Source organism: Aureobasidium subglaciale, assembly GCF_000721755.1.
Source record: "Aureobasidium subglaciale EXF-2481 unplaced genomic scaffold scaffold_20, whole genome shotgun sequence".
NCBI classification, from domain to species: domain Eukaryota; kingdom Fungi; phylum Ascomycota; class Dothideomycetes; order Dothideales; family Saccotheciaceae; genus Aureobasidium; species Aureobasidium subglaciale.
The window spans coordinates 114,314-135,286 of NW_013566975.1; the positions used below are offsets into that span (position 1 = coordinate 114,314).

Here is a 20,973-nt window from a genome sequence, read left to right on the forward strand (position 1 = left end):
ATGTCTCCTCATGTACGACTAGGGAGAGGATGCATGCGCAGGGCCAAGGAGATGCATATTCGGGCAAGCGTCCGCGAAAGTCGATCAGATCGATTGGCATGTGTTGGTCGGGTCGATAGGAAAAAGCCAAAGAAAGCTTCAAACACGCCAATTCAAGGCGCGCAATGAGTGACTTGACATGACAGCACGTATAGAAAGAACGACGGCTATTTCGAGCCCGTGTTTGACGCCATTGACGTCTTGACAGCGACTTGTAGGGCATGGTGTTACAGAAAATTAGAGGTGCCATGACAGGAGAAGATTAAGGAGGACTGTGCGCCCTTGTGTGAGCCGTGATTCCTTGATGATTGAGTGCAGCCCAAGTCAGCGGTACGTTCATGAGCACGGCAGCTGCGGCTGTGTGTAAACAAGACACAATTTAGTTCCGAGTAAAAGCGCATACAGCTACAGCTACAGCCACAGGACAGGACAGCAAGGTCGAAGAGTTCCAGGTCCAAGGACGATGCCAGGTCTCAGGGCGGCCTTTCGCGGACTGCTGAAGCGGTCGCACAGCACGGGCAGCTCCTCGGCAGAAGCCCAGCCTCTCCAGCAAGACGCGGACGGCCAAGGTCGCTCGTCGGCGGTGGGCAGCGCAAGCAGAAGCAACTCCCGCCAATCCAACCCGCTGAAGCTCAAGAGCCCGTCCAAGTTCAGTGTGCAGGACAGCATCCGAGAAGAAGAGAGCGACGACAAGTTCCACGACGCCGCCGAAACGAGTCCGCGTCCGCCGACTCTACGACCCGCCAGCAACTCCAATAGCACCAGCACCGCTGCCCCGTCCCCCGGCGCCCGTGCAGATCCCAAAGGTCAGCATACCGCCGACCTCGACTTCGACGACGACGAAGCCAAGGAGAGACATGGGACTTCGAGTCACTCGGACAAGCCAAGTCTGATCGTGCAGTGTGCCACTCCCGAAGCCAGCCAGCCCATCGAAGCAGAGTATGTCGCCGACCCCTCCATGCCGCCAGCTACTCGACCAGACACTGACCAGGACGACCTATACAGATTGCAAAGCACCCGCCCTCAATCCACCCACTCACGGCCTCGCTCTCCAATATCCTTGCGCGCTCAGCCTTCGCCCTCTCTTCCTTTGCTCCCGCCGCTGACGCCTAAACGTCCTTCTGAAAACACCATCCACCGTCAATCTCTCTTGACCGGTGCCAACGCTCAAATCTACCACGCTCTCCTCAGTCCTACCACCGTCGCCCAATTCCCACTACCACCTTCGACTCCTCCTGCTACCACCGAAGGCTCAGACTACTTTGTCGACGCTCCCATTGCAAAACTCCCAAACATAGCCACCATGTTGACTCGAAAAGTATGGGTCAAGAGGCCCAACGCCTCGCCGACCATGGTCACGGTGCGTGAGGACGACCTTGTAGATGATGTACGAGATCTTGTCATGAGGAAATACGGCAACTCGCTAGGCAGGAGTTATGACTCGCCCGACCTCGTCCTGCGTATTGTTAGCAGGGCTGATGAGGCCGGCAAGCGTGCCTCGGAGCGTATGCTCGGTCCAGACGAGGACATTTGTCGAACCCTCGACTCTTATTACACAGGCGGCCAGACTGCTGAAGAAGCTTTGCTCATCGACACTCCTCCACGCCGAACACCTCGCCCATCTCCCCGCATATACCACGGTGCCTCATACGCTGCCCTGGACGACTACCGACCTGCCGAGACGGGGAGCGATTACTTCCCTCCCATGCCTGCCGTCCAGCTTCCTCCGAACGTGCCCGGTCAAGCGCCGGTGCAGCAAACATTGCATCCTGAACCGCCGCGCTCGATAGCCGTGCTGAACACTGGTCAGATCCCCGTCTTGCCGTCGCCGGGTAGTGTCCGTCGTCATCGCGACCCGAGGGATCCTCGACCAAAGTTCAATCGCCAACATACATCCTCTCCTACAATCATGACGCACAATCCTCCACCTACATCCATGCCTCTCAACGCATCGAACCTCGCCGTATCTCAACATGTGCCCTCCATCCGACAGGGTCGTCCAAGAGTCGGATCTACTGCCTCCGAACAACAAGGTCATGCCATTCCTCCTGTCCCAGCTCTTCCGACACCTCCTGCCGCCGACGCCGTACCCACAGCCGGCAGTACCCCGCCTACACCAGCCGCTCAAGGTCAAAGCACGCTGAAGCCCGCCCGACCTCGTCGCCAAAGGAAGCTGACGCCCACCGACGGCACGCCGACCGTCAAGTCCCCTAACAATGGCGCCAAAACGACCCTCCCCCCATCTCTCCTCGACGGCGCAGTACCTCCCATCAACGTATTGATTGTTGAGGACAATATAATCAACCTGAGACTCTTGGAAGCTTTTATGAAGCGCTTAAAAGTAAGATGGAGCACTGCTCTCAACGGTCAGATTGCTGTCAATAAATGGCGAACAGGCGGCTACCATCTAGTCCTCATGGATATTCAAATGCCCATCATGAACGGTCTAGAGGCCACAAAAGAGATTCGTCGTCTTGAACGAGCAAATGGTATTGGTGTGTTTAGCACCACTGCACCTCCTAGCCCATATGCCTCCAAGGGCGAAAATGGAGAAGAGCTAGATGAGAGTAAGAAAGAAAAGGACGATGATAGATTAGTGTCTGATGGCGGACTCTTCAAAAGTCCCGTCATCATCGTCGCGCTCACTGCAAGTAGTTTGCAAAGCGACAGACATGAAGCCCTAGCAGCCGGCTGCAACGATTTCCTCACAAAGGTATGTTGTCCTCCTACCCTTTTCCCCTTCCCACCTCTTCCTTTACCCTTCATCCCCCCCAATCTCCCTCCCATCCCTTCAGTTTCCTCGGCACTCTTACTAACGCTCCTCCCTTCACAGCCCGTTAACTTCGTATGGCTCGAACGCAAAGTCAAAGAATGGGGCTGCATGCAAGCCCTCATCGATTTCGACGGCTGGCGCAAATGGAAAGATTTCGATGCCGATAAAGTCGCCAAAGAGAAAAAGGCCAAGAGACTTAGTAGAGCTAGTGCTGATGGTCCTCCTCCGAAATCTCCCAGACCGGGTGTTAGTACTACTGCTGCTGCTTCTGCTGTTGCTGCTGTGACGGGAAATGGACAGCAGGGTAATGGTGAGGGTGCGGATGCGGGTGTGGCTGTGTGATGGAAGAGGATGATCAGTGTGTTTTTTTTTACTGTCAAAACGTCCTTTTTGAGCTTGTCGCATGGCTTGGGTGGCTTCGTTTTTTTCTGCTCTTCCTCCTGCTTCGTTTGGATGGGAGTGCGCTTGGAAGGGGTTCTTCTTTTTTGTTGTTGGTTAATTTTATACTCCGAGCGCGGCGCATAGAAATCATGCGTGTCATGAAACAGACAAGGTTCGTTGTATGACCACACATTTGTATTGCATATTCAAATCATCGAAAGGAATGACATCTGTTTCTTGTCCTTTGCTCTGGACTTGATTGCATCACACGAAGAGTCACTCGCACTGTTGAACATCTGAATAATGGTAGACTTTCTTATTGATGCTGTTGTAAGTCTGTGTATCTAGTAATGCTTCATATGTCTTCGGCATCATGCCTTTTGTTATCCCAATGCCTTCGTTAATCATGTTGTCGTTATCAAATACTTGTTGGTGTCGTTAGTGTGCGTTCCTCGTCGACGCTGTTCGTTCCTGTAGGATCATCACATCCATCTTCATCCCTGCCAGCGCACTCTCTCGCTTCTCATCAGGTTGACCAGCTCGACTGGCAACATCTCCTTCTCTCCCAGACCAAGTCCACCGAATCTCTCCATGGCTTCAGCACCGTAGAGCTGCACAGTCCAGCGCCAGTAGACGTCCATAGCAACGAACTCGGGCTTGATGTGCTTGGAGTGGCGGTATTCGAGAGGAAGAGACTTGAGGGCATACTCGACAAAGCGCGTGTACTCTAGACCGCTAACGCCGGGTCCGTCCAAGAGATCATCATATGCAGTCTTGAGCGGAGCAGACGTCTCTTCACGGAAGCGGACAAAGTCTTCAAAGGAGAAGAAAGTCTCGGCATCGCATCCCTTGGGCACGTCGGCAATGGTCCTGCTGCTACCCTTCTCAAATGCACGCTTTGCCTCATCGTACGCCTCCTCATCTCGCTCGAAGGCAGCTTCGAGAAGGTCCTTGGGCTCTTTGACGGAGTTCTCACGAGCAGTCATCAGCGGGATGAAAGGGTTGCGGAGCTCAAGACCACCAAGCTCAACAGGCCAGTACAGGAAGACGTTGGCAATGTCTTGAGTTCCGAAGCGCTCTTCAATGACCGACTTGAGGTAAGAAGTGACGTCCTCGCAGCCAGTCACGTTGTCGTCGTCGACGAAGAGCTTCTTCTGGATGTACTTGAACGTAGAGAAGATCATGTCGAGATGCTGAAGGCCCAAGCAATTGGCAGGCTGGCCGAAGTTGTTGCCCAAGAAGCGACCCATGTAGCTGTTCCAGGCCTGGACGTAAGAGAAGATCGAGCGACATTGAGCGAACTGAAGACGCATCTCGGCAATGTGAAGGTCGACATTGGCCATATCAACAACCCAGCGTCCTTCGACAGGGTCCAGGACGAGAAATCCCCATCTCACAGCGCCCTTGGGGAGAGTGCTCGATGGTTTCTCGCCATTGTCACTCACATGAACTGAGCCGGTCTTCTCCTCATTCAAGGCCATACCCATAACATCGGTGAACTTCTTGATAGCCTCCCAAGCGACCTCACAGTCAGCCTTCTGACCCCAGAACCAAACATCGTCGTGGAAGCGGTAGAGCTGGCACCGGCCACTGGTAGCCTTGCTGACAGCAAAGTCGAGGCAAGCAAGAACTGTCTCGCCGAACATATCACTGAGTGTCTGACTGATAGGGACACCACAACGACGTGTGCGAGGCTCCGCATTGGGACCGTCTTGGGGAAAAACAAGAGACATGGAAAGGTACTTCTTAAAGAACTCAATGTGCGATTCTTCGAAGCCTAAGAACTTCAGGACAGCGAAGATGGTGCTGTGAGGGAGACTGGGACCAAACCACTTGAAGTCAGTTTGGCACAGAGTGAAGCTTCCGTAGATCTTTCTCTGGACCATGAGCTCGGTGGTGCCCAAGCGGAGAAGGGTTTGCTTGATCTCGAGAGGAGACTTCTTGTCAGAGTCTTCGTCGTGCGAGTCGTCAGAGCCGTTGTAATCACGGTTGCCCTCCGAGACGGTTTCAGGAAGTTGTGTCAAGAAGAAATCGTCCTTGAACTGCTCTCGGCGGGCAAAGAGAAGCGAATCCTGGAAACTGAGCTTCTTGCGTCCTAGATAGAATTCATGACGAGCACGATCCTGAGAGGTCATGGCGGTGTGAGCTGACTTCGGCCATGCGCGAGAGCGGAAGAATGTCTTGAAGACAGTCTTTGTGTGAACTGCGAGGTGAGTACCGAGATACTGCAGAAGTAGAGCTTGATGAATCTCCGGGTCCATGTACACTCTGTACTTTCCATTGAGCTGCTTCCTCATCTGAGCAGGGGTAGGCGAGGGCTTCCAGGACCAATCACCAAGGTTCGCAATCTCCATGTTGATGACATCAGCAATCTCTGCAAGCACGCCTTTGCCAGCATCGCCAAGCGCAATGAGCTCGTCTCTCTTGCGACCACTGAGAAGGTCAGCCTTGAGGACAGACTTGATGGCCAGTTCAACATCCTGGCTGGAGCACTCTCTGTCCTCCATGGTCCAATCTCTGAATTGTCTATGCAAGCTTTCAAACGCAGTCTCTCGAACTTTCTTCTTCGGCTGGGGCTCAACGAAGAGATTGGTGAGGTATGCCTCGATGGCATCTGTGTCTGTTTGACGCTCGGTGAAGACGAAAGAGTCCCACTCCTGGCGTTGACGATACATCTCGTCGCGACCCACCTGCACTGACTCAAAGCTCTCGGTATCCGAGGAGTCTGCGGTGCTGTCGCCTCCGAAACGGGTGTCGAGAAGGATATTGGCGTCATTGGGCTTGTCGACCCATTCTGTGGCGAGACGTGAGAAGAGGTCGGTGTATTCATACTTGTTGGACTGGATATCGAGGAGACGTTCCAGATCTGCCCGCCAAGCCGATGGAAGAGCTGAAGGGATGGATGCATCGAAAGTGGCTTGCTTGAGCATACTCCTGAGATTGGAGAGAGAGAAACCGCCGTATTGAGTAGTAGCAGTTGTCGACTTGAGGCCGAGCTTCTTCAAGCCATCGGCGAGTGTCGAAATGGGGTCGTTGCTGGCCTTTGCTACAACGAGAAGTGCAGCCTTGCGTTCCTCGAAGGTCTTGCGACGGTCGGCCAATTGAGACCGCTTGTAGTTGGTGACATCACGCAGCACTCTGGAAGCCATGATGGGCACACCACGAAAGACAGATGATGGGATCAGAAGATAGAAGAGGAGGATGAGAGACCTGGAGGTTGACTTCCAGGATCTCAGAGCGAATACAAAAATAAGACGAGTTGGAAGGCACGTTTCGCGCGTACTTATAGCTCTTGCCAACACGTCGGTGAGCCAAGAGGGCAAACGCAGAAGTACTCACCGTGGCTGTCTGGAGAAGGATCTAGTCTTAGTGACTTCCTTCGTAGCTCAAAGGAATGGCGATTTCAGCTGAAGCTTGCTAGGCAGCAAGTTGCGGCTGGTGGTTTGCTAATGGTATCCCATCGGTGCTTTCATCGCGGTGACGGTGTCTCTGTTAGGAGTCTTGGTCGGAGAAGGGTCTCGACGATCGCCGCTACGTCATCACGATTCAACAAGTCACTGCATTTTGCATGATTGCCGCTCTCAACGAGCAACACAGAGAACAAGAGTGAAGACTTGCTCGCATTCAGGCATGAGAAAGGGGTATGAGAAAGTGAGGTTGAAAGGCAGATTCAATAGTTTCCATAGGGGCTAAAGTTGTGCTGTTTCTGTAGTGAAGCTGGATTTATCCATCACATTTAACCGCCCGGAAAGTAGGACCGGAGGGTGAAGGTTGAATCATTGCCCTTGCTGACTTATCTTTGTGGATCATTGAAAAAGAATAACTCGGTCGGCGACGGAAACTGATAGATACACATAATCAACATCTCAATTCACAAATCATGGCAGCGACAGGACCTTTGTATATGGTACGGCATCACAGAGAAAGCCAGGTTGGCTATTTGCTGACTTCTGATGACAGGGCTTCGACCTTTCCACACAACAGCTGAAAGGTTAGGAAACACGATTTTTATTCGGTAGTGGCGACATGTCAATTGACCCTGGGAATCACAGGCGTTGTTGTAGACTCACAACTCAAGCACAAGCATGAGGCCAAAGTCGACTTTGACGCCGACTTGGGCGAGAAGTACGGCATTGAGAAGGGTGTTTTGACAAACCCTTCAGAAGGCGAGATCTACGCGCCAGTAGGCATGTGGCTGGAAGCTGTAGACTTGGTCTTGTCAAGACTACGAGAGGACGGTCTTGATTTCTCACGCGTGAAGGGCGTGTCCGGAGCTGGCATGCAGCATGGAACCGTTTTCTGGAGTCAACAAGCTGAGAGCCTTCTCTCAAGTCTGGACGCAAAAAAATCGCTCGTCGAGCAACTGGAACCCAGCGCAGAGAAGGATGAGCGTGAAGGCGCATTCAGCCACCCTCACAGTCCCAACTGGCAAGACCACTCGACTCAGAAGCAGTGCGATTTGTTCGACGCCGAGCTCGGAAGCCCAGAGACTCTGGCCGACGTGACTGGTAGCGGTGCTCACCACCGTTTCAGTGGCCCTCAGATTATGCGATTCAAGGCCAAGTACCCAGAGCACTACAAGGAGACTTCTCGCATTTCGCTCGTCTCATCGTTCCTTGCATCAGTCTTCCTCGGCAAATTTGCACCCATCGACATCAGCGATGTCACCGGCATGAACTTGTGGCACATCGAGCAGGGCAGATGGCACGAGAAGTTACTCACTCTGGTAGCAGGAGGCTCGGACGGTGTATCTGAACTCAAGCACAAGCTCGGCCATGTTCCTGAGGACGGGGGTGCCAGTTGCGGTCACATCAGCAACTACTTCGTGCAGCGCTATGGCTTTGCTCAGGACTGCAACGTTGTTCCCATGACTGGAGATAACCCTGCAACTATCCTTGCTCTTCCCCTTCAGGCTTCAGACGCTATGGTGTCCCTCGGCACTTCAACCACTTTCCTCATGAGCACACCACAGTACAAGCCTGATCCCGCATACCACTTCATGAACCACCCCACAACCGCTGGTCTGTATATGTTCATGCTGTGCTACAAGAACGGCGGTCTTGCTCGCGAACACGTCCGTGATGCCATCAACGGCAACAAGACCGATCGCTCATGGGACAAGTTCAACGAAGTTGCCCTCTCCAACCCTCCCATGAACCAAAAATCTTCCTCCGACCCCATGCGCATGGGTCTCTACTTCCCTCGCCCAGAAATCGTACCCAATGTCCGCGCCGGCCAATGGCGCTACGAGTACAACTCATCCTCCAACAAGCTCAACGAGACCTCCGCCGAGCAGAGCGTAGATGCAGACGCTCGCGGAATCGTAGAGTCACAAATGCTGTCTCTGCGTCTGCGTTCCGCAGCTCTGGTCTCTGGCCACGAGATCGATGGTAAAAAACTACCTCCCCAACCTCGTCGTGTGTACCTTGTTGGCGGCGGCTCTGCAAACCCCGCCATCGCACGTATCATTGGCGATGTCTTGGGAGGAGCAGAAGGTATCTACAAACTCGACATTGGCGGCAATGCCTGCGCTTTGGGCGGCGCCTACAAGGCTGTTTGGGGCTGCGAGCGCCGTGGCAAGCAGACCTTTGAGCAACTGGTCGAAGAGCGCTGGGACGAAGATGCTTTTGTCAAGAGAGTTGCTGATGGCTACGTCCCTGGTGTCTTTGAGAAGTACGGAGAAGCTCTCAAGGGCTTTGAGGCCATGGAGAAGGAAGTCGTCGCATCCACCAACTCGGGCGCCGCAGACAATGGAGGTGTTGTCATGAAGAATGAGAAGGGTCAGGGCGCAGACAACTAGCGCATCGAAAGCGAAAATGAGTAACACGATAGCCTTGGTTAAAGTAATCTGTAAAACTTCCATGCACCCTCCTCCATTGAGTTTATGCCTCCAATTGACAGTCGCGGCGGTAATTCTTCTTATCGTTAGCTTCATGCAGCAATCCCAGCCTCTAAATAAGGTCAACGGACTGTTGAAGCTTACGACGAGAACAATTAAGAGGATTTACAACTCACATCCCAAGACAAGAACTTTACTCACAACACATCTCCACACGAGCGGATTCACAGTAGCAAGGGCAATACAAAATCGAAGACGAAGCAAGAACCAAAAAACACTCTGTTTCTTTTCTGTCTTGTAGAGAAAGAAGATAAGAGAGTCCCTTTTTTACCTTCCATCCCCACCTTTCTCTTTCTCCAAACCCCTCGAAAATTCGAGAAGAGAGAAAAACCGGTTGGAAAGACCCCGTACAATGGTTCTATGGAAAGAAAAAGAAGAAAATTCTAGAACAGGCACACCCCAGAGGAGCAATAACGAAAGAAAGCCGGGAAGAAAACATACCAAGAGAAAGCACAATCAAACATCCGAATATCGGAGTTCAGAGTTCGTCTTCGAGGAACTTGTAGGCAAACTTGAAGTCTCCCTTTCTACGGTTCATCCTGTGAAAGAAGATTAGCAAGAGGACCGAAACAATCGAATTAACTCTTCCACATACCATGTGCTTTCATAGTCAAAGAAGCGATATGTTCCCTGTTCGTACTCCTCTGTGATATTCTTGGGCTCTTCGTGTCGTTGGAACCAAGTCTGGTATTGCTTGTGGAAGCGCCAACTCTGACTCTTCAATGCCTTTGCCGCGAGGAACTGCTGATAAGTGCCTTGGCGGTAGTAAAAAGCGTAGAACAATGTATCCGTTTCAATTCTGCTGTAAAGTCGCGGGTCGTCGAAGACGGTGAGGGGCTCTTGGGGGTAGTGGGTGGGTGTGTAGGCGTAGGGAGATGCGGGCTTGTAGTGGTAGGGCTTTTCGGCGTCCATGGGTAGAGGCATGCTGCTCCGTGACAAAGAGAGCAGGTGTTCCTCGGGCATTTGGGGATTCGCTGACAGAGCGCGCTGCTTTGTGGCGGTAAAGGAGTCGAGCAAATCAGTCAGGCTAGACGGCAGATGGTAGATGGACTCGTCTTCTTGTTCCTCCTCTTCTTCTACTTGCTGTGCTTGTGGCTGCTGCTTGGAAGAGTCGCCATTTGTGAGAGGCACACCGGAGTCCTGTGACGGCGGTTGTTGTGCTTGCTTCGCGCTCTTCTTGGCCTTGGGCTCCGGAGCGGGCGGTGAAGGCTCTTGGGCGGGCGAAGGAGACTTGGCCGGGGGTTCCTGTGGTTTCGCGGGTTGAGGTAGTGGCGGTAGCGCTGGCGAGGGCTGGTATGTAGCGGGTTGTGACGGCGTGGGGGCGGGAGAAGCAGTTGAGCTAGGCCGGGCAGAGGCAGCCGTGGCACCAGGCGGCGGCGGCAGAGGAGCAATACCAACACCGCTCTTATCGCTTGCAGCAGCGGCAGCGGCAGCCGAAGCGTACTTGAGAGTCTGGCCGGTGGGTATATTCGGCAAGGGCGCGGGCTTCATGCCCGGCGGCGCGCTGCCATTTACGCTGCTCGGTATCGAAGCATGCAATGTGGCCAATGCAGGCAACGGCGACTTGAGCTGTACTGACGGCCTCCTCGGCTGAGCGCTGGGAATGTCGACCGAGGACTGCTTGGTGAGCTTCGCGGGCGTGGGCTGTGCGACCTTCAATGGGGGCTCTGGTTGTTCCGGACTGTCGCCGTGTTGTGATTGGTTGTCTTGTGATGACACGCGATCGTCTTCGTTCTGCAGGCCGAAGATTTGCTCGTCGATGTCGAGGTTCAGATCGTCGTAGATTGCGTCGTCTTCCATGAAATCGACTTCCTGGTTGTTTTCCACGTAGTACTTGATGCCCTCTTCAATATCCTTGACTTGGTCGGTGTCCACTCCACCATTCTCCAGAGATCGTAGTAGCAGTTCGAGCTTCCCTTGGTGCCATTTATGTCGTTCGGCCATTCGTTCCAGCTCTGCTATCCTGTCGGCCTTCGCTGTGTCCTTCTTGCCCTTCTTCATGTTCGCTTGTAACGTTTCGGCCTCGGCTTCTGTGACCTCAATCTGTCGTTCCAGCTCTTCGACCATGCTCCCCAAGAAGTCGCATATCTCGACCTTCTCCTTCTCTTTCGGATCGAGCTTCGCGGCAGCTGATAGTCCTTCCTTTGAGAAGGCTTTCGTCTTCATTTCCTTTTCGACCGCCTTGAACTTTTCCATTTGCTTGGGCTAAGCGTTAGCGGCGGACGTGCAAGACGCAGGATGGCTCTCAATACCGTCTCGATCAGCTTGCGCTGATCTAGCAATGGCTTCTTGTCCTTGATGTCGTTCTGGGCAGCCCATGCTTTGATCTGATCTCGCGACCTTTGCAGCTTCTTGATCTCCTTTTTCAGGTTGTCCTCGAGCTTCTCCTTCTGCGAGGGATTCGTCGATTGTTGTAGCTTGTCGTAGATGCCCTCGAAAGCTTGCACACCTTCGGCCACTCGTTTGAATGTCTGCCGCTTGTCAACACCTGTCTCTTGCGCGCGCATGGACGCCAACGCACCTTGTCAATCTCTTGCTGTAGCTTTCGTTGCGCCATTGTTGCGTGTGTGGCCCTCGTGCGTGGGTTCCGCCGTGTGAGGTTTGGAGGATCTGGCGAGGCAATGCGGCGTCGCTGCGGGAGGGAGTAATAGGGCCAGGGAGACGATGCGGCAACTCTCCATCAACTCGGGGCGATGGTCGGGTTGGCACAAACGGAGACGAGTCGAGGTGCGGATGCTACTTTGTGCGACTGTCGCATCCTCTCCACGTTTGTTGCCGCTCGTTGTCGTTTCCCACCCACTGCCAAGCCACCAGCAAGGTCGACTTTACGTGCGTTTGTACCGTTTGACTTTATCGAAACACTGTCACCTCTCTGCCACCTATCTTGCCTATCTGCTATCGCCGTAATATCATCCAAAGAGAAGCTCAAGGTAGATAAATTCGTGCTGCATCTCTGCCATCTCCTAGCCCCTCGTTTCCTCTATATCATCAGATCAACACCATGAGAAGTACGAATCACGGCTCCACCTCTCTTATTTTCTTACATCATCGTATTGATTCCCATCAGCTGTTATTCAACGGGTAAAGTCTGCCTCTGTTACGGTAGATGGTCAGCTCATCTCTACCATCGGCAAAGGCTTGCTCGTGCTAGCTGCCATTGGCAAGGATGACACCCAGAAAGAGGTCGAGTCCATGGCCAACAAGATTCTAAAAGCAAAACTGTGGGACAATGAAGATGGCGGTAAATGGAAATGCGGAGTCAAGGATATTGAGGGTGAAGTTCTTTGTGGTATGGCTTATCAGCTTCTCAATGCTACATTGTATCTAACACATTCGCAGTATCACAATTCACACTTCTTGCGTCAGTCAAGAAAGGCAACAAGCCAGATTTCCACAAGTCTGCCAACGGAGAAAAAGCAAAGGAGCTTTACGACCAGTTCTTCAAGAAAGTACAAGCTCTATATCAAGCAGACAGAGTGAAAGATGGCGTCTTCCAAGCCATGATGGATGTAGCTCTAGTCAACGATGGACCGGTAGGTGTAGACTATACGTGCGAAGACGGCGCGGTAAATACCTCGTTTGCTACCAACGTACTCGATGCTGATGTGCTTTCTGCTGCAGGTCACGATCCAGATAGACACGGATCCGCCAAAGATGGACAATCCTACAAGTTTCGACCTCCCTGGTGACCCGCTGACACACAAGGGAAAGCTACAAACAACATTCGAGCTTCCAGCCTCACTGCTGGAGTAGTACAACATGGCTCCTGTTCCTCCATGCTTTGTTTGTACCCTTGATGGGTTTTGCTAACCGGCGGGTGTTTCTCCTCCAACACAATGATACCACTTAGTACACAGCCTAGACCATTTTTCAGACCTGATACACAGAGAATGACCCACGCACGTCTCACATACCTTTTCAAATTCTTTTGATCTGACCCCTACTTAGGAGTTGCAAATTGCCATCCTTCTGCCAGTAGTCCGTATACGAGAGAGTCTCGAATTCCGATATGCGTTTCCCACTCGGCACGTAGACGGCCCTCTAGCTTGAAGCCAAGTGCTTTGAGCAGCGCAATAGATTTTGCATTATCAGGATCAACATCAGCAAAGATACGCCGTTGTCCCTCAGCGAACAATCTCTCAATCAGCAGGCTTACAGCTTCCCGTCCGTAGCCATATCCTGCCACTTCACGGGCAACGATGTACCCGATTTCGCTCACGCCTTTGCGCTTCGAACACGCAGCCACGAACCCGATGGCTTCGTTTTCGCCAACCTTGACAATCGCCCAGATCTTCCAACCTGTCGTGTCGTCAGGAGCGAAATCCTTGCGCAGTTCCTCGATGTTCGAAAAGGGTCCACGAGACCAGTATTGCATCGAGTCTGGGTGCGACATTGTCGGGAACAGGGCTTCGGCATCGGACTGATTGCGTAGTCGCAGGTCTACACGCTTCTGCTCAGGAGTGATGACCATTGTTTTCGTTTTGAGTGTATATGGCTTAGGATAGTAATACCGAGGGGTGCTGAACGAGACTAGATCTAATAGATCAAGGGGGGCGTTATTGAAGAAAGGTCACTAAGTCTGGTCTAGTAGCAAGAAGAAGTGTCTGTGTCAGGAAGAGAAACAGGCAGTCATCCTTACCTATACCTCCAATTCAACATGATAGCTTGGCATGTTCAGACCTCGGAGGCTTCACCGGAGGCTTCATGGGTCCGCGGTGTCGATGTGGGGAAGTGCTTAGCGCATAGAAGGTCCTAGAAGGTGAAGCTATCAACACTTTCACCGCGGACCATCATTCCGCTTGTTGTCTTCTGCGTCGCAAAATCACCTTGCTCCCGCTTGAACTCGAACGTAGTCGCATATTCTCGATTCCACTCTATACATCCCACAATATGGCAGAGACCAAGCGCAGCCGTGTCTTCTTTGACATCAACATTGGCAAGTCCAGTGCTGGCAGAGTCACTTTCGAATTGGTAAACACCCTTTCGGCCTGCCCACACCAGCGTTACTAGATACTGATGCCCAACGCAGTACGACGATGTCGTTCCCAAGACTGCCGACAATTTCCGCTCATTGTGTACTGGAGAGAAGGGCGAGGGCAAGAGCGGCAAGCCTCTTCACTACAAGGGCTCGTCTTTCCACCGTGTGATCAAGTCTTTCATGATCCAGGGTGGTGACTTCACTGCTGGCAACGGTACTGGCGGTGAGAGCATCTACGGAGAAAAGTTCGAGGATGAGAACTTTGAGCTCAAGCACACCAAGCCTTTCTTGCTCAGCATGGCCAATGCTGGTCCCGGTATGTTCTACTGCTGTTGAAATGCGTGGAGTCATTTGCTGACGATTGATTTAGGCACCAACGGCTCCCAATTCTTCGTTACCACCGTTCCTACTCCTCATCTTGACGGAAAGCACGTTGTCTTCGGTGAAGTCCTTGGAGGCAAGAGCATCATCCGCACCATCGAGAACACACCCACCGGCTCCAACGACAAGCCCAACAAGGAATGCACAATTGTCGACTGTGGCGAACTCACTGGTGAGGCATATGAGAAGGCTGCAGAGAAGGTCCCGGACAGCACTGGCGACCCGTACGAAGACTTCCCCGAGGATCATGGCGAGGACATTCCTGGACTCGAGATTGTCAAGATCGTCAACGACCTCAAGACCAGAGGTACCGACGCATTCAAGAAGGGGGATGTCGCACTCGGTCTGGCTAAGTACCAGAAGGGTCTGAGATACCTCCACGAATACCCCGATGCCCTCGAGAACGACCCACCAGAGCTCGGTCCCGCCCTCGCATCGCTCAGAATCGCTCTTCACTCCAACAGCGCTCTTCTTCAACTCAAGCTCAACGACTACGCCGATGCTGAAAAGTCTGCCACATACGCCATCGGAGTGCCTCAGATCAAGGCACCAGAGAAGGGCAAGGCTCTTTACCGCCGCGCTGTCGCTAGAAAGGGCCTGAAGAACGAGGAGGGAGCTGTCGCCGACTTGGAGGAGGCCCTCAAGTTCGTGCCCGAAGATGCAGCAGTCAAGAACGAGCTTGCCGCCGTCAAGAAGGCCGCTGCCGACAGAGCAAAGAAGGAGAAGGCTGCTTACAGCAAGTTCTTCGCATAGATCATCAACCACGAAATCACGACCATTAAACGTATAAAAGTGTGGGGAGAGGGGCGGGAAAGCATCTGTGTATCATAAAGGACAAGGGAGTTATGGGCGTAATCAGCAGCATAGCGTAGCCGACCTCTGGGTAACTGATGCAGATTCCAAATGAAATCGATTTTCCAATCTTGTACACTGCATTCACACTGCGTAATCTACGTGCTTTGTTCGATCTGATTTTGTGCTACTCACGATTGCGAGCTTTCCTGGTTCAGAGTGGTCCCGTCTTCAGCTCCGTGTCAGCAGAACCCGGCGAGCTTTGACTGCGTTTACCCAACCATGTCGTGTCGGACTCGCAATAGTGTCAATGCGCAAACACATTTGCCCGTGGATCGTATCCAAATCCTCAAGGCTGGCTGATAGCACGCCCAGCTGGATATAACAGAGGTTTGTTGATTCTGCCATGCCGGACCGGCAATTGATGGCGAGCGCCAAAGCAAGATAAAGCGGGTCCCGAACATCGGGGTCGCGCTTTCTCCTATCCTAATCTCCACCGGGCGCCCATTTCGTGAGCCTCTTTTATCCCTTGCTCGCTTACAGGATACAAGATAGCTGTCTTGCGCGATGATGCTGTTGGGTTGTGTCCTGCGGGCCTTTGTTTTCTTCATGACATCGGTCCTGCCTCCGCGATGTCGGGTCTAGCAAAAGTCAGATAAGCGTGGCACTGCATGGTAACAGCATGGGAGCATTTGAGCAATGGAGAAATGGCTGGTAGGTTTGGCAAAAGCAGCATCAAATCGCGGACGTCAATCGTCCACATGAGAGCGTGTCACGAGGCAGGACGTGGAGAGAAGATCATCTGTCAAACCAATGGAACTCAGCTGTCAATCCAAACCGCATCTGGCATCTGTGCGGGCATCAGTTTCCCAATTTCCGGGCCATTTCAGCCAAAACCGTCGAGGATGCGGACATCTGTGTCGCGTTTGCAACGACCAATGAAGCTCCTGCTCTCCCCACGTTCTGTCGCCCTTGGCTGGCTCGCGACACAGCATGTTGACTTTTCCTACTCTCATCTCTCCATTTCTCCTTTGACTGACATGACACGACTGGTCCGGGAAGCTGCGACAGCCAAAGGATCTTACACACCTTTGACATGTTAATCGATAACCAGTAGGATGCCAAGCTGACTAAGGTTTTTGGTGTTGCCAAATGTGGCTGGTCCAGAACCGGTATGCCGCGATGAGAAACGACCCTCCCTTATCGGCGCGTTTGCTGGCAGGCGATGAAGACCTCCCCACTCCCGATAAAACCTTTAGCGGAGCCGTGGATCTCATTATTCAGTGTTACCATTCGAATGCCAATGCTACGGTAGTGTGTGTTTGTCTCTCATTTCTACCCTGTTTTCTTATCCAGCAGAAAATTTCCTTTCTTTTTTTCCTCCTTCTCGTGTTCTACCAGTCACACTCCTTTTTTACACTTCAAGCCTTGGGTAACGCTTGTCTTGGTCGATACCGCGTCGAGATCGACTCGAAGGATTTTATGTTTCAGCACTACGCTCTGTGACGCGCCTTTTCGAAAAGATATCCCCGGAGGACCCTTCGCCCGAGTCAGCCAGCCCACACACCCTTCGACTTCCGGACCTTCCCATGCCGTCATAGGTTACTCATTGCTGCTATTTGCTCATTCTTATCCCCTTTGATATATATGCGAGGAGGGGTACAGCAAAATGACGACAAAAATCTTTGCAAGTGCAAGAGGTCCATTTGTTTCCCATACAAAATTTGCTTCACATTCCACGCATTGCGGCCAGAAGGAGCAATATACATCCAGACCAATCTATAAGAGAGCGAGGACAACGCCTAACGAATTATTACGCGAAATGCAAGGACTTCAGATTAGGACGCCTGCAAATGCTGGCAGCTACAAAATCGAACAATCAAAGAATGGACCTGAAGACACAGAAATGCTTACCCCTCCTTCTACACCTGCACAAGCGAAACTCGTCGACGAGCAGTTTCCTTCTCGTCGGTCACTGGACGCGTCTCATGTCCCGGAGCTCAACTTCACTCCTGACTGGTCTCAAGCACAATTACTAGGTGAAGGCGTCTGGAGCAAGGTCTATCGTATCTCAGTACCGGTGTCTCAAAGACATGTTGGACGCCCTATTACCCCGCCATCGACACCTCACAAGTCTTCCTTTTCGTTACCTCAACACTATGCAATCAAGACAGCCACACGAGGAGACGCCACCGCAGTCTTCCAAGCCGAAGCACGTATACTCACACATATACAAAACCATGACTCGAGCTCGGATTACATGGTTCCTTTTCACGGCCTATGTACTTCCACTCAAACGCCTTCCCTCCTCTTCCACTGCTGCGACGCCGGAACGCTAGAATCCTTAACAGAAACTTCATCCTCGCTCCCACTTTCAAAGGTTCTGGATCTGTTTCTCCATATCCTGCCACAACTCACACGTGCCCTTGCTTTCCTTCATAACAGGACAAACACAATCCACGCCGATATCAAGCCCGCGAATATCCTCCTCGACACTTCAGCATCAGGATTACCATTGGTCAGATTCGCGGATTTCAGCACAGCGTTTGTAGCTTCTTCAGAGCCATCTTCACATTCAGGAGGTGGAACATGGTCATTCATGTCCCCTGAGCAATTATCCCGCGACCCCTCAACATCCGCCCCATCATTCTCTTCGGACGTCTACGCTCTAGGAGTTACTCTGCTCTCCTTCCTCTGCGGTGGCAACCCTTTCACATCTATGCTCGATAATGGCTTTAGACTCCGCGAAGCCGTGAAGATGGGAGATTCAATGAGTTGGGCCATGCAAGAGCCAGAATTCGAAAACAGAATCGAAGCACTGCAGAAACTCTGGACTGAGAGAGGAGGAGAGGGAAAGATCTTGAGCCTTGTGGCTTGTGCGTTGAGGAAGAAGAAGGAGGATCGCTTTGATGCAGAAGCCTGGTGTGGGAAAGTTGATGCTGCTTTGGCGAAACTGAAGAAGGTGGACATTGTGGGATTGGGGATAACATGTTGATGAAGAAGTGGGCTTCTTGTAACGAGGACGACTTTCACGATTTTATGGGCGTTTTTGGGGGGGACTTTTTTTTCATTTTCTTCTTCACTTCTTTACAGGCATGATACCCTTGCTACAATTTTTGTTTGGGATTTACAGGTATAAGACAAAAGGCAATATAGGTGATGATATACTTGGGATACATGGGACGAACAGAACCAACGAACATATCGAGTTAAGAAATACTGAGATATATCTCCAAAATCCTCAGCTCTATATTCTATGTCAATCTGCATTTTCTAGCTCAAGCGCCTTTGACAGCAGCCCACAAATGCAACCCATTAGCCATGACCCAATACCCGATCTTCCACCCGAGCACCTTCCACGCCTTTCCATCTTCAAACAACAACCGCGTCTTGCCAACCTCTCCACCAGCAAAAAATTTGAACCACACAACCACCAAACCCGCCCTAACCATGAAATCCAAGACTCTAATCAACCCCTCAAAGCCAAGTAAATAAGTATCCGCAAAGAGAATTCTTGTAACAGTATCTCTATAGAAAGTACCGAGATTTTCCGATCCAAGCTTGTGTGCTGGAGATACGTTTTTGGCTAATTGTGCCATGATGACTTCTGTGTATTCTTTGCCCTTGTTGGTGGGTAAAGATACTGCGAACTTGTCGAGTGGTGATAACGGCATTTTACGGATATCTTGAACACTTGCTCTGTCTGGGATTTCGGTATTGGTATCGGGGTATGCTGCTGCAGGGGGTGGGGAGCGCAGGTGTTGGAGAAGTGACCAGCGCCATTGTTGCACTTTTCCGAGTTCGCTCTTGACTGCTTGTGGTGAAGCAGTGGCAAGGAGGATGGATAGGTTCTTGGCGTTTTCGATGATCAATGTGCGGTTCTTGGGGTCGGTGTGCAGGGACTCGCGGTCGAAAGCCTCGGTGGTATGGGAGTAATGCGCAAACCTCGTGTAGAAAGCTGGGGATATGACTTTGAGTGCCAATTCTTTGGCTTCCTTGTTATCCTCTGCATTCTTGGATGTCAAGGTGATGGAGGCGCCCAAGCCACCTGCGGGTGTGTATGTAAGTCGTAGTGATTCAGATGCATTGTCAACCAAGTAGCCAAGATAAGCGCGGAAAAAACCCTCCACAACCGCCTCGGAAGAAGTATGTGTGCGACCCATACTCGATGCCAGGACTTCGGGTCTGAACCAGACGTGAAGTTTACGCTTGAAGTACAGCTTATATGCCTGTGTAACGATTCGTGGGAAAGTCAAGAAGCCGACCCAGAACCAAGATGATAGTAATCTTACAATTTGACCAGTAGTCATGGCCATTGGATCCATATAGTCTTCTGAGTATACACGTGCGACCAATTTAGCATGGGCTTTCGAGGAGTTGAGCACGACAACATTATCCAGAACCTTCGAGCCAGACTTTAGAGCTGCCACAGGATCTGCCGCAGTAAGAGAATATGTGCCCTTGCGCGAGTTGAATGGCGAGACATGGAAGTCCTTGACCCAGGCATTGGTAAACTTGGTAGCTTTGGCAGGTGCCTCGAAGCCATCAGGAACAGAGTCATTAGTGGCCTTCTCCTCGGCTTTCAGAAGGTAAAGACGACGTTCTCCGAAAGTGTTGTTGACTTCCAGTACCATCATAGTCAGTCGCCTTGAGCTGTCATAGATGTACCAGAATGATACTGGATTAAAGGAGTAGCCCAAAAACTTTGGTGCTGTCACTAGGTAGGCGAAAGACCAGGCTTCATCCGGCACACCCTACGAGACGTCAGTCGATTGGTCATTGATGTTGCTGGGATCTTCGACATACCTCTCCACGAAGGTAGCACCTCAGACGTTCCTCCAATCCGCGTTCTGATCCACCTCGATACAGATAGTCTGCAGCATTGACGTTGAACCATCCCTTTCGCCTTTGACCTGGTGGCAGTAACTCCAGATTGGTAGAGAGCATCGATCCAGCACATCCTTTGAAATTGACGGGTACTCCAACAGAAAAGTACGAGTATGCGAAAGAATGCTTCTGCGGGAACATTCGTGAGTGGGTTGTACGTCCAGGTATCAACAAGGGCGGTAAGAATTGCTCAGTCGAGGACTCATCTTTTGCCTCGGCCTTCCATTGCTCGGACTGCACTTCTCCTCTCCAGACAATGAGTCTGGCAAAAATCATCAACAGTACAAGGCAGGCGAAGACTTGAAGCTCCACGAGTCGTGTCTTCAAAATCCATGCTGGAAGCTTCAGATCATCTGCACCGTGGAAGTAAAGTCCGACCACTAAAACTACCACGAAATCCGTGACACTTGTTGAGATGTCGTTCCTCAATATCCATAGTGGTTGTGTGAGCGCATCGCGAAGTGGTCGAATGTGAGGTACGAGGCAAGCGTGGCCAACGGACGTCAAAATTAAGAGTGCAGCATATACTTTCCATCCAAACGTGGCATTGCGTTTCTCGACTGACACTCCCATGCCTTCAATGCGATTGTTCGATAAAGCACAGCTGGTCGCATTGTTGATATATCGGCTGATGCGCGATCGTGAAGCCAAACTGCGCAGAGCCGCATCGGAAGCAACGGCTGTTGTCAATGACGTGGTGACCACGAAATATATTACTTCGATGGTCAGCAAAATCTGACATGCACTTTCAATCACCGGGATCTGGACGTTTCGCTAATCGCAAAACAATATTCAAGCACATCTTGTATGGCGTTGATGTAGTTATACATATTATAATGGTAG

At 51.7% G+C, this 20,973-nt stretch overlaps 10 protein-coding genes across 10 annotated transcripts; 6 read left to right on the forward strand and 4 right to left on the reverse strand.

The window, feature by feature from the left end:
- Positions 1-502: 502 nt before the first annotated feature.
- AUEXF2481DRAFT_7389 (uncharacterized protein) lies at positions 503-3,154 on the forward strand (the record flags this gene model as incomplete). Its single annotated transcript, XM_013485633.1, has 2 exons — positions 503-2,752; positions 2,873-3,154. 2 exons carry the CDS (start codon positions 503-505, stop codon positions 3,152-3,154), a joined length of 2,532 nt encoding a protein of 843 aa, XP_013341087.1.
- Positions 3,067-3,473, forward strand: AUEXF2481DRAFT_412725 (uncharacterized protein). The gene has a single exon (XM_013485786.1). It carries the CDS (start codon positions 3,154-3,156, stop codon positions 3,376-3,378), a length of 225 nt encoding a protein of 74 aa, XP_013341240.1. The 5' UTR covers positions 3,067-3,153; the 3' UTR covers positions 3,379-3,473.
- Positions 3,474-3,491: 18 nt separating this feature from the next.
- On the reverse strand, positions 3,492-6,550 carry AUEXF2481DRAFT_42742 (uncharacterized protein). Its single transcript, XM_013485704.1, has one exon. The coding sequence runs from the start codon at positions 6,340-6,342 to the stop codon at positions 3,688-3,690; it is 2,655 nt and encodes an 884-aa protein (XP_013341158.1). The 5' UTR covers positions 6,343-6,550; the 3' UTR covers positions 3,492-3,687.
- Positions 6,551-7,073: 523 nt separating this feature from the next.
- On the forward strand, positions 7,074-8,993 carry AUEXF2481DRAFT_31897 (uncharacterized protein; the record flags this gene model as incomplete). The annotated part of the gene is made up of 3 exons (XM_013485670.1): positions 7,074-7,100; positions 7,154-7,184; positions 7,246-8,993. 3 exons carry the CDS (start codon positions 7,074-7,076, stop codon positions 8,991-8,993), a joined length of 1,806 nt encoding a protein of 601 aa, XP_013341124.1.
- Positions 8,994-9,570: 577 nt separating this feature from the next.
- On the reverse strand, positions 9,571-11,649 carry AUEXF2481DRAFT_7392 (uncharacterized protein; the record flags this gene model as incomplete). The annotated part of the gene is made up of 4 exons (XM_013485634.1): positions 9,571-9,631; positions 9,688-11,291; positions 11,345-11,563; positions 11,614-11,649. The coding sequence occupies 4 exons, from the start codon at positions 11,647-11,649 to the stop codon at positions 9,571-9,573; spliced, it is 1,920 nt and encodes a 639-aa protein (XP_013341088.1).
- A 444-nt stretch (positions 11,650-12,093) lies between these two features.
- Positions 12,094-12,781, forward strand: AUEXF2481DRAFT_31899 (uncharacterized protein; the record flags this gene model as incomplete). Its single annotated transcript, XM_013485671.1, has 3 exons — positions 12,094-12,100; positions 12,160-12,381; positions 12,432-12,781. 3 exons carry the CDS (start codon positions 12,094-12,096, stop codon positions 12,779-12,781), a joined length of 579 nt encoding a protein of 192 aa, XP_013341125.1.
- Positions 12,782-12,907: 126 nt separating this feature from the next.
- On the reverse strand, positions 12,908-13,860 carry AUEXF2481DRAFT_412752 (uncharacterized protein). The gene has a single exon (XM_013485787.1). It carries the CDS (start codon positions 13,561-13,563, stop codon positions 13,033-13,035), a length of 531 nt encoding a protein of 176 aa, XP_013341241.1. The 5' UTR covers positions 13,564-13,860; the 3' UTR covers positions 12,908-13,032.
- A 17-nt stretch (positions 13,861-13,877) lies between these two features.
- On the forward strand, positions 13,878-15,389 carry AUEXF2481DRAFT_42747 (uncharacterized protein). Its single transcript, XM_013485705.1, has 3 exons — positions 13,878-14,063; positions 14,122-14,386; positions 14,441-15,389. Exons 1-3 carry the CDS (start codon positions 13,983-13,985, stop codon positions 15,202-15,204), a joined length of 1,110 nt encoding a protein of 369 aa, XP_013341159.1. The 5' UTR covers positions 13,878-13,982; the 3' UTR covers positions 15,205-15,389.
- Positions 15,390-16,464: 1,075 nt separating this feature from the next.
- On the forward strand, positions 16,465-18,484 carry AUEXF2481DRAFT_42748 (uncharacterized protein). Its single transcript, XM_013485706.1, has one exon. The coding sequence runs from the start codon at positions 16,913-16,915 to the stop codon at positions 18,236-18,238; it is 1,326 nt and encodes a 441-aa protein (XP_013341160.1). The 5' UTR covers positions 16,465-16,912; the 3' UTR covers positions 18,239-18,484.
- Positions 18,380-20,797, reverse strand: AUEXF2481DRAFT_412971 (uncharacterized protein). The gene is made up of 3 exons (XM_013485788.1): positions 20,050-20,797; positions 19,536-19,997; positions 18,380-19,472 (listed from the first exon to the last, which is right to left on the reverse strand). The coding sequence occupies exons 1-3, from the start codon at positions 20,701-20,703 to the stop codon at positions 18,522-18,524; spliced, it is 2,067 nt and encodes a 688-aa protein (XP_013341242.1). The 5' UTR covers positions 20,704-20,797; the 3' UTR covers positions 18,380-18,521.
- Positions 20,798-20,973: the final 176 nt, after the last annotated feature.